The 12939-nt window shown below is 26.0% G+C and overlaps 1 protein-coding gene across 1 annotated transcript; it reads right to left on the bottom strand.

The window, feature by feature from the left end:
• Window positions 1–4559: 4559 nt before the first annotated feature.
• LOC109818476 (bidirectional sugar transporter SWEET4) lies at window positions 4560–9465 on the bottom strand. The gene is made up of 5 exons (XM_020383955.3): window positions 9122–9465; window positions 9001–9037; window positions 5414–5792; window positions 5008–5127; window positions 4560–4883 (listed from the first exon to the last, which is right to left on the bottom strand). The coding sequence occupies exons 1-5, from the start codon at window positions 9162–9164 to the stop codon at window positions 4707–4709; spliced, it is 756 nt and encodes a 251-aa protein (XP_020239544.1). The 5' UTR covers window positions 9165–9465; the 3' UTR covers window positions 4560–4706.
• Between the last annotated feature and the right edge of the window lie 3474 nt (window positions 9466–12939).

Here is a 12939-nt window from a genome sequence, read left to right as displayed (position 1 = left end):
TTATAAATAATTACAATTAATAAAAATTAAATTAAATATGTAATCAAAACAATTCTTAAAACACTTTCTTAAAAAAATTCTTAAAATTACTCTCATACAACAAAATGGTTCGTATTTAATAAATGGATATTACTTCAAAAATATTATGGTTCGTATTTAATATATGAATATTACTTCAAAAATATCTTAATTTAACTTTGACTGATTTTTTTTATTAGTTAACTTTCACTGATTTAATAAATAAATTTAGGAGTTTAATTTATTTATTTTTATCTCGCAACATGTATTTGGAATTTAATTTTCATTCATTACTAGTGTAAAATTAAATAGAAATTAAATTATGAATATTTTTAATAAAATATTATAAAAGCAAATAAATTTATTATATAATAAAATTTATCTTATTTTTTATTTTTATTTTTATTTTAAAAAGTTATGTTTTTAATTTTTATAAAATTAAAAATAAATAGATATTAAAATTAAAGTCAATAAACAAAAATAAGATGTTTTTTTATCTATATTTATAACTATGTATAAAAGCAATATCCTATTTCGTGTCTACATTTATTTGACATGTTTATCCTTTAGAAAACAAAATATAACTAATAAAAAAGTAAATAACAAAATGAAATTAAACAAATATAAAATAACCGTACACTTTTGAAATCTTTAAAATTTGACAAAAAAAACGTGGTTTCGAAAACATACAACTACCATGATTTTTTCAAATTGTTACCTCTGTATTTTTTTTAATTATTATTTATTATTTTTAAAATAATTCATAAAGACACAATATCTTTTGTACGTTAATAAAAATTAAAATAAATAGTTTTTACTGTTGAAACTAAAATATAAGGTTTCACAAATATTTATACCAAAATATAAAAAGTCCAACACAAGTTGTATCATTTTTTTCAAAGAAAAATATCATATTTTTTTCAAAATGAAACTGTTAAATACTTATATCTATATTTTATATCTATAATCATATATAAAGAGGATATTCTTTTTTAGTGTTTATTTTTTTAAAGATAATTATACTCCTATATTTATATTTTTTCCACTCATATATATCTTAAGATAAAATACAAAAATAATGTATATATAAAATAATATTACTTTTTAAAAATAATATTGTCCATTTCTATTTAAAAATATTTATTTTTCTTATGAAAGTCAAAGCGTCTTTTTTTTATTGTTAGTTGATAATAATAATTTATGCCAAAAAATGTTAACACCAATAACAACTAAAATATATATACAATTTATTTTTTTTTTAGATAAAATGATCCTTCATACTCCTTTTATATTTTATATACAGTCAATTTTGAGACAATTTTTTTTATTCTCACAAACTTAACTTTTACAATGTTAACATAAAACATATAATATTAAAAAATAACAATGAGAATTAAAAAAATTACAAAATTATAAGTATAAAAATTAAAATGATATATCTTAAACTAAGAAAATGAAAAACATAAATATAGAAATTAAAAAAAATTCTATTTTGAATTCTAGAGAATAAAAGGTATATATATTAACATGTTATTAATGACGTTTAGGGGAAAAAATAGTATTTTAAGTTATTGCCAAAATGCTACATTTTCCGAATAAAATAGTTGAAAAATCAACCCACACACATAATGAAATATTTTAAAATTTTTAACAAATGTCATTTTATTATTAATTCCAAAGATGATTGGACTGTGTTTTTCGAAATGTATAGCATCACTCAAGTTATTTTAGAATTTTTGTGGTAATGTAACGTTAATATAGGAGAAAACTGTGGGATTACACTGGTGGACGGTGCATCTTTTGTAGCAGAACAGAAGACGGTGGTCTTATAAATAAGTGACTTGGAGTGCCATAACAAGTTATTGACGGTGTTCCCTGGGAGTACAATACAAGTAACCCCACTTAGACCCTTAATTCCTCTCACTCGCAGATCCTACTAAACAAACTCCGTTATATTATTTGCTTTTATTTTTCTAACTCAATTCTCTCATTTCGTTCATATCATCATTCCGACTCACGGAGCCAGGATTTCAATACTGGGGGTGCCATATAGGGGGTGCCATATAGTAATATACATATGAGTTTATATTAAAAATATGAGTTTATATTAAAAATAGGGGGTGCCATATAGTAATATATATGTATATAAAAAAAAATTAAAATTGTTGGGGGGGCCGTGGCACCCGTAGGTCCCCCCTTGGCTCCGTCCTTGAATTTCCGAGCCCTGTGATTTTGTTTTCCATGTTGTTCTTCATTTGTACCTGCACCTTTCTCAGGATGCACTTCCCCGCCATCCTCGAGCACATAACTGGCTATTTAGAAAGAAAAAAAAAATCTTTTTAATTTTCATTCTTGACATCAATGAGTCATGTTGTAGTTCATACGTTTGATTCTTTTGTAAAGCAATAAGTTTTGTTACTTGTCAAGGGTAAATTGTTCTACACACAGACCAAATTTATGTACTTCATACTCTCCAGTCAGAGAAAGTATTATTGTTCGGAAGCTTTAAAATGGTACTCAATGGGCCTTCAATTGTCTCTGCATTCCCAGATGAACCATTAGGCATTTAGTCCTTGATTGCGGCATAAAATTGGCAATGGACTTTTTGTTAGTGGTGATCTCATGTTTAAGATCATCCAATGAACTTATGGAATGCTGCACCCTGTTTAGATTATTATGTTAAATCAATTTACTGCTTAATTAGTTTTTAGGTGGGAGCTTTTACACAAAATAGTCTAGTTATAGATTTGAAGCATGGCTAAAGTATGATTCTCAATTCATGCCACTTACGGTTACACGTTTAGCATTTGCTTGAGAATAAAAGGAGGCAAAGTAAGGGGAAAGAAAATAAGGATTACATTTTCTTTTGAAGGGGGATGGGGATAATAAATATGGTGAAGTAAAAATGATGTACTGCCCTATCATAAGGATGTATATTTTCTTCAGGTAAGCAATATCTGTCGGCTGTAGCCAATATATTTTTACCTCCTACCAAAATATTTCTATACTTATACCTCTACTAAACAACCATTGGGGCATGATTGAACAGAGGGTTTTGGAGGAAAAAGGAAGGGAGGACACAATTTTCATTTTTCAATTATGATAATTATATAATATTTATAAATAAATAAAAAACAAGGGATAATTGGAAGGTTTTGGGATAATATATCATTTTGTTCCCTTGATTTTTAAAAATTCTTAGAGAGAATATTTACCTGAAATGAACAAGATAACCCCTTTCCTTCCCTTCCCAAAAATTTACATCCTAAACATACCTTACAAATGAATTTATAAGGCCAGTCTCTCATGCGGGATCTGTCCTGCAAAGGATGGTTTATTTGTGTTTGTGTATGTATACACAAGTCAAATTAAATAGGACGTACTTTCATCTCGAACTTCTTTTTCTGGTCTCATTTTTCTTGAGGCTTTGTTTCTTCAATTAAGCATCAATGACTACTCCTCTCTTTCTGCTTTAATTTAAATTGATAAATGTAGTAGCTTTTGTTGGACTATCCGATGCTCACAAAGTTGTTTTACTGTCACCATGCAGGTTTCAGGGATTCTTTTGGAAGGCTGCTGGAATAGGCGAGTCCTTTTTTCTTATACTTGTTTTAATTTCTCAAAAAATCTGCAGTTAGAATCTTTTGCTGGAGGTTTGCACATCAGCATTGTCTATATTATATTCCTTTTTATTTTTTCGTTAATCAGATTAGAAAGCACATCACCACTGGATTTTTTCGTTATATAAAAATCTAATTATCCTCTTCAAAGACTAAATGATTAATGGTTTTATAACTTGTTGAAACTTTAAACTTTTCATTTATCTTTTCCAAAGGCAATTTTGAATTTTGTAGGAGAAAAAGTTCAGCTGATTTTGGTGTTTATTTAAAGAAAAAAGCATAACTAATTTTGTTCTTCATTTAACCGTTGACGCAATTTTTTCTGCCACCACCATAGTCTATTACAACCTAATTCTGTAATCTAACAATCTCTTAAATTTTGGATTTGGATTTGTTGCAGTCAACAAACTCACGCAATTAGTAAATCGGAACCGTTGGATGAAAGTTGGACAGCTAACGCCTTACAGTTGGTCTGCAAATTCGAACCGAAACATGCACTTAAATTTTCAATATCTGATATAAATATCCGACACTTTTGATTTGCTGATTCTGTGACTGAATGACTTTCGTGTCTACTCTAAATATTCCACATCTAATTTGACTCCGTAAATACGTGAATTTCTTACTGTACTAAGGGTTGTCATTCGCGATTTCTGCCTAGGATTAAAGTTTTTGAAACTGGTTACTCTAAAGTGAGCTAGTCATTTTGAATCGTGTAAATTAGCAAATTTTACTAGTTGATGTGAAAAATCATCAATTTTAACACGCCCATGATTTGTTATGCACATGGGTATATTATCAACAGTTAATTTTGTTATCAATGATTGAGATTTGTTACTTTACTTTCTAACGTGAGTTGTTCATATTCGATTAGTTAATAGAGGCTAATAATTAATACTATAACGTTAGTTAAGAGACATCTAGAAGTTAAAATTGTTGTAATTGATGTGATCTGATTAATGTGCTTCAAACAAAAACAACATTGCTTTAGGCGAATGTTTGAACTTGCATCAAATGAAACCTCTTATTGGGACACCAACGGGGACAAAAGGAGATTGATGATAACAATCATGATCGATTATCTTCAGGCTTGGATTCTTGACCACCATTAGCCACCACCACCTGCGACATGTTCACCTCCCTGTTAGATTTCCTTTCTGCTATTTGCCGCTTGGTCGACTTGTAATAGGTTGCATACAGAATCAGCTGCGCCACCGAAAATAATGTCCCAAGCCCATTTGGTATCTGACAATTAACCACAATACCAAGAGGTTATTCACTCTCAATTTTAAGTGATTATATTATATATATGGTTAAACGAAGGAAAAGGAGAGATTTTAAAATTCTTCAAAATGAAATTTTTATTTACAGTGATGAATGGGTCGAAACGGATGAGAGCATAAGTGGTCCAAGCCACGCCATTCCCAAAAGAGGCGAGAGAGATGGAAAATGGCATGTACTCAACGCTCTTGGTCTTGATCACCAGTTTCTGCACCGCAATAATCAACATAATTAACCATGTAATTACCTTAAATACGTAGTAATTGGTTGCTAATTAATCATGCGTTTGCAATTTAAAATTTTGGTGTTACATGAATGAATAATATTATAGTTTGTCCCCACGTGCCTCTCATTGCAACCAATCTTTTTCCATGCAAATTTAAGCGATGAAGATATGGTATAAAATAAATGAATGCATCCAAAACTAAAGATTCAGATGGTCGGTCTATGGAAACTTAAAAACAAGTAATAGTGAGAGAGGTGTGACCACTGACCATGATAGCTAAGGGTGCAGCATACATCATAATGTTGAAGAGAATGCAAGTGGTCCCAACGATGGCTGAACGTTTCTTAGTAGTGTGGGCCGTAGTTAATGTGATAAGGGTAAGAGCAGTGATAAAGATTAGTTCCACCAAGAGGAACAAGAAAACCTTGAGCCTTTTTCTTCCATCAGAGTAGATCAAGTAGAGGGTCACAAAGATGAGCTCAATGACGCACCCTGAACCGTTAATGGTTACCACCAAAATGCTGTGTGGGTGAACCATGGGTAGTCCGTACAAGGTCCAAACCATGCAGTTCACAAGTGTGGCTAGGTATGGTGCTGGTGAGAACTGCTCCACCGATCCCTTCTTGAATATTTCGATAAAAGTGGGCCTGTTATTTCAAAATAAATAAATAAATAAAAACTCGTAGTCTATACTTGATTTAAAAATATAATTAAATATTCAAGATTTTAATTATTTGGTCTGGATTTAACATGTTAGTTCATTACTATCATGTAAAGTATAAAATTTAAGTACAATTTCATAAATATTGCTAATATTAGATCTAAATCAAAATTAAAGTTTTATCTTAGTCATATATACAAATAGATGTCACTAAGGACCACATTAAATCTAAACCTATATTAATGAGGTAAAATTTCAATTTTAATTGGATAATAGCACTATCAATACTTATATAATTGTACCTAAGTGTTGTTTTTGTATAAATGTGTGTGGTTACACATAATCAAAATCCATCAATTAGGGTTGTGGTCCCAAGAGTAATCATTATCCCCCATGAAACATGAGCCCAACTCTTTAAAAAATATATATATGATACTATCTTAATTTTATATATACTGAGATTTAAATACTTAATTCACTAATATTAAGAAAAAAATAGTTAATTTAATTGATAATAATAAATTTGCCTTATTTTTATATTTTTTTAAAAATTGCCATTATACTACTTTTCTCTTTTAATTAATACTCATCTCTCTCTTAATCAATTAGAGTACATGTTATATATTACTTCTCTTTCATAATTAAAATTGTTTACTCTCCTAATTAATTAGAATGCATTCCTTTTAAAGATTCTATAATTAATATATTTCATCAAATTAAGAAAACATATTTTAATTAGGAGTATATTTTAGTCTAAAAATAATTAATACATCAAGCACTTTGAATTAAATCTTATATAAAAAATCAAACAATGATTCTAAATTGGGTCTTATAAATAGGAATGAATGTAGTATCTACTTCTAGTTTCTTTTCTTTAATAAAACTCAATTAACTAATATATTAAAAAAAATAAAATTAATTAATTTACTTAGTAACCTTAAATTTGTCTTATATTTACATATTTTTTTATTTCTATAATTACTCTAAACATTGATGAAATTAATACTTCCTTTGGGCCTATACATAAACAAAAAATCAATTTTTTTAAATTAGAATGTGGGTAAATTTCAATTAAGTCAAACTTATTTAATTAATGTTTTTAATTCAAAAATACTCTTATTGTAATAAATGAAAGTACTATCAATTATGAATGTGATTAAGGATATTTAGATAATGTAGTGTATATTTTTATGTAAAATTGTTAAAATTAAATGTATTTAATAAACTTTTTTAACATGTGTGAAGCTACTTATTTTTGCTTATATATATGTGTACTCATTTCATCTCACAATGCTTGCATTTTAAGGTTTTCATACATAAATTAAGAATAACAATAAATATATCACTTTTTTATATCCCACGCATTCAACAAGTGCATTATTTTTAATAGTGAAAATTGAATAATTAATAATAAAAAAAATAGAAAAAAAATTAATATTATATTAAATAGTGAGAACATCAATTATTTTTGGACAGTTTTTAAATTTTAAAATTGTAATTAATTTGGAACAAAGGGAGTATATTCTTATTAATACTTTGTCTCAACTTGACTATAATCTTAGTATTTGAAAAACATTTTAAAATAATTGATATTCTCACTTTTTAATATAATATGAATTACTTCTTTAGTACTATTTTTATTTTTATTTTTTAAGCTTTCTTTTCGTTTCAAAATGTTTTACTTTTTACTCATAATTATTCTTATGAAAGATATTAAATGACAGTATTTTAAATTTAACATGTTAGCATTAGATGTTTCTTAAGGAGATGAAAAATTGTTATAACAATTTTTGGTTCAAATGGAGTATTATTTTCTTAATTAATTAATTTATTCATAAATTATTTAACTACCGAAATTAAAAAACAATACATTTGTTAAAACTATAATATTATTTTAATAAATTTATATAAAAATTATATATTTATTATTATTATTAATATATATAAAATCTTGAAACGGCATACATTTTGAGATGAAGGGGTTTCTAAAAAAAAATTATAATTCTTTTATTCTCTCATCATTAATATATTTATTGTCCTAAGTTTATAAGCTATAAATGTGAAAGGTCAAGATAAGATTTTTAAAAGTCTCCTCATAAAGGCAGTCAAACTCTTGAATAACTTAAGACGTTAATACATCTCATACATTAATACACGTATTATTTATTGAATATAGAGAAAAGATTTATAATTAAATATAATATTGGAAAAAAAATTAATGCAAAAGATATTTTAAAAAATTTAATATTTTTATTTATTCATAAATATGACAAAAATAAAATATGTGTTCAATTATTTTTATCTCAACATCTTTTTAATCATTAGACTAATTTTAGTGGTCATTCAAACTCTTATAAAAAAAATAAAAAAGAAATAATGTTTGGAAAACTTAAAAAATATTTAATATTTTATCAAATGAAAATATATATTAAATATTGTATATTTAAATTTTTCAATATATGAAATGTTTTTTATATATGAGTACAGATGTTAAAAAAAACATAGAAACAAAATTATTTTATTTTGTATAATAAAATGAAAAACATAGAAACAAAATTATTTTTTTTTATAATAAAATGAAAAACATAGAAACAAAATTATCTATTTTTTTTATAACAAAATAAAAAAAACTAACGTGAAATGATCTGTTCCTACTCTCCTTCGTGAGATTCATAAAGGTCAAACAAATATTTTCTTCCTAGGAGAAGCAACTTGTTTCTAGTGCACCACTCGAAAATAAAAATCAAATATTTAAGCGGTAATAAAGAATGTCCTCAAGCACCCGTGGGTCAGAAAGAGTCTTTAATGGAGAGGTTTGTAGCTAATTCAGTAAAATGGCTCGCCAATTTAACTATCAACATCCAACCACAAGTCTTTCAAAGTGATAAATGATCAGAACTTTTGTTTTTTTTAAAAGAGATTTTAAACTTATATTTAACTGTTTAAAAAAATCCTCCATATAATTAGATCTCACAGACAACTACTGTGACTGTAACTGTCGTTTTAAAAGGTTGCTACTGTGACTGTAACTGTCGTTTTAAAAGGTTGCATGTGTATCATATATGACTTTGCATTGAAAGAAAGAAAGAAAAAGTAATCCACTATGCTTTAGTAATTTGCATGAGTATGAAGTAATAATTTTTTGTATATAAAAAAAATAAAAAATAAAGTTAAGGAAGAAAGATGAAGCTTACACTGGGGACAAGAACAAGGCGCCTGAGATGATGTTTCCTGAAGTTAAGAATAAGAAGATTATGGAGAGAGAGAGATGAATAAGAATGAAAATTATTGATAAAGTTTAGCAATTTGACTCACCTATGATGCCAACCACTGTTCGAGCAATATCTGCTGTGGCCATGATTACAAGCTAAAGAGAACAGAAAGGAAGAAGGGGTGAATTGATATATTTATCCAAAGAATTGTAGATAAGAGAGAGAGAGAGGTCCTTGGTTTTGTAAGTGAATTGATGAATGAGAGAAACTAAGAGGAGTCGGTGAGTGAAGTCTGATATAAATGTAAATGCAGTTTGGTCGTATACGGAGTCTGGTTGAACATGTGCATGACATGTATTGGGTTGCTACACCTATACAATTTGTGCTCCTTAAATAGAACGAAAGAGAGACTCTTCTTCTTTATTTGCCTCCACCATCACTCTGAGATGCTCAGATATCCTACCCAGTCACTGCGTTAAATAAATCAATAAAATAAAACTAACGTTTAGCAAAATTTTCCTCACTTTAAACAACAGAATTATTTACCAACATTACATTTGCTCTAGACCCACCTAAATTTTAATATGTTCAATGTGACGGAACTATAAAAAATATATTAGGGACAAAAAGTTTATCACGGTTAAATGAAAAGTATACTATAGAAAAGGAAAAGGCTTCGTAAAATAAGTTTTTATTTTTGTATTTATAATTTTTTATCTTTTTAAAATATTAAATTATTATTTTTTAATAATTATTTTAACTTTTAACTTAAATAAATAACATTTGTCGTAATGATTTATAAAGTTTAAAGGTGTCGGACGGTAACATATCACTAAATGTGTGGAGGGGCGAATATATTTTTGTAGCATAGACGTAGGGTGATTCAAGTATTTTGGAACACTTGGTTCTTTAATCGAGTAAAGTGGGATTTTTATTCACGATCCTGTAGTTAAGATAGAAATTAGACTTTTATTTTTAATTAAAAATCACAAATACTAAATCATTTCAAAAGTTAATAACTATGGGTAATTTTTAAGTTTAAAATTTAATTTTTAAATATAAAATATATCAAAAAGGGAGAGTTTTTAAAAACATTATACATCACACGTATAAGAAGTAATCAAAAAAAGTATATAATTATTTTTATGTTGAGTTTAATTTCTGTATATTATCGGTGTAAAAAGAATTATATTATTGGGTAATTAGAAAATATAACAGGCAAAACTTTTGATATAATTATAATAAAAATTAATAAATTTATCATATTTTTTATAATCATATTATTGATATAGAGTATTTATCGATTTTATTGAAAATTCATTTTTGTTGAAAAATTAAATTGATTAATTTTAATTAATTATCTCTTTTAATCATATTTTTTTATAAGATTTGAAATTGATATTATTTAGATCAAAGATTTATTGGTTAAAAAATTTATCGTATATGTCAAAAAATAATATGTAAAAATTATTTGTACCATGATGCATAAATTAATTATTATTTTAAATTTAATGATAAATATATAAAAGAATAATAGTAAATATAAAATAAATTTAAAGGCGTGTTAAATTTCATTACTCTTATGTATGTGATCATCTTATAGTATTTCTTTTATACCGTTTTTAGAATATTTTATATGATGAAATATAGAGTTGACTTTGTTAAATAATTAATAGTCTTTTTAATTAATAAAATTACAATAAATTATATAAAGTAATAAAAATATGTTAACATTTTAAAATAATACAATGCTAATTAGTATTTACGTTTCATGAAAATATAGGGATGATAAACTAGATCCGGATCCCATGGACACCCACAAAAATAATAGCCACAAAAATAATAGCATGCTGGATAAGTAAATATCTACTTAGATAGGAATGAATATGAGATGAGTATAGACTCACAAAATTTAGTGAGTACAAATAGAGTATGAGAATTATGGTACCCAGCTTGTCCCGTCCCGCAATTATATAAACATATATATATATATATATTATTTAGTATAATACTATTGCTATTATTTTATATTTAAAATACAAGTTGAAATTGTTTGAATACTTTTTTCCTATTTAGAATAGTTCATTTTCAATTGAAATTAATAATATCAAAAAATGATGTTACTCATTGTTTGAAGAGTATCAAACTAAAGTTAAGAGAATCGTGAAGTTTTCAACTTTATGAACAAATATTAATGAGTCAAACTTTGATAATTTAAATATTATAAATTTTCTTAGTGATTATAACTCATTTATGAATGATATATAATTGAAACACAAACAAAGTTTCAAATAAGACTTTACTTGAAAGAAAAAGTTTTGCCTACAAGTGTTACTTTTGACATTTTTTAATGGTGGAAAACAAATGAGATCAAGTATCCAATTTTGCAAAAAGTTGTTAAGATGTTGGTAGTCTCAATTTCAATTTTAGCTTCAAAATCTACATTTAATACATGAGGTAGATTTTTGAGTCCTCGTCATTTTAGACTCCATCAATTTACTCTAAAGGCACTTATGTGTACACAAAGTTAATTGAAATACAAGCAATAAGGTAATAAATAATTAAATTTTATTTTTTTAATAAAAGTTATTTTATTTTTTATTGTTTGTGTTTTAATTATTAATTTAAGGTATCTGATCATTCATTTTCTTGTCATGTAGTTTCTATTGGTATTAGTGGACCAAAATAATATATAAACTTGGAAAACAAGAGTTTGCAAAAATATAAAGAAGTTGATTTTGATAATGATGTCAAATGTCTACATATTTTTTTAAAAAATTTAGTACATAATTTAATCTATATTTCTAATCTAACTAATTTCTATATTTTTTTTTCATAGGTCTCGAAGAATATTTTTGACACGTGATCATGATGTTGGAAGTTTAATGATAACTTATATTAGGTTGATTTTTTAAAAGTTTATTTACAAAAATTAAATGTTTTGTAATCTTTATTTATAAGAATTGTTATATTGAATTTTTGTAATGTTAAAGACTTGACAAATCAATATTATATTTACTTGTATGAAATGTTATCTATTTATTAATTTATTTATTTTATATATAAGTAAAATGTGGATTACGGGTGCGGATATGAGTATATATAGGTATCTAGCGAGTACGAGGATGAGATTAAAATTATTACCCGTGGGTATATATGAAATGAATATGAATATCATTTTAAAATGTGAGTATGAAAATGAGTATTATAGGATCTTATCTATTGTCATCGTTATAAAAATATGATTATAGACACATGTACATATGCATATATAATATATTGTTGGATACTACTTTCGTTATTATTTTTATTTGTTCACTTATAATTTAGAAACGAGACACATAAATTAAATAATATAATTAACATTCGTTTAAAATGATTTTAAGTCCTTAATATAACCTTTATACGATTATATTGGGAAAAAAACATATTTTTTTAACAAATAACGACTAATATTACTATTATAGCACGTTGTATAACCCACTAATTCAAGTTACTTAACAAAATGGAAAACTTCAACTCCTTAAACGTTCAATAGCAATTTCCCAGTTTTTTTTTTCTCTAATTTTGTTAATGATGCTTAAATATTTATTGTTAAGCGTTCTGATATCCTTATATTAAAAATAATAATAAAACTTTTAATATTACCACAAACATCAAGTAATTTGATGATTAAACTGTTGGACTGAGAAATTTGCCAACTATGTAGAATTAGACAGCTATTTGAGTTTAATTGCAACATCTAAAGATATATCAGTCTGAAATAATTTGGGGATTGGTTAAGAAGACAATCCAAAGGTACCTAATTAGAAGTCTTCTTTCTCAATTCCAGAGTGACTCATTTGAAGAAGTTGGCATCTAGAGAATTCCTAATATAAATCAAAATGAGGAAAGGATGTGTGTTTTTTATTTTTTTATTTT

This window comes from Cajanus cajan, chromosome 2, assembly GCF_000230855.2.
Source record: "Cajanus cajan strain Asha chromosome 2, NIPB_CcT2T_4, whole genome shotgun sequence".
In the NCBI taxonomy this organism is placed as follows: Eukaryota; Viridiplantae; Streptophyta; class Magnoliopsida; order Fabales; family Fabaceae; genus Cajanus; species Cajanus cajan.
The sequence above is the reverse complement of the archived record's forward strand: the minus strand, read 5'-3'. Positions and strand labels throughout refer to the sequence as shown.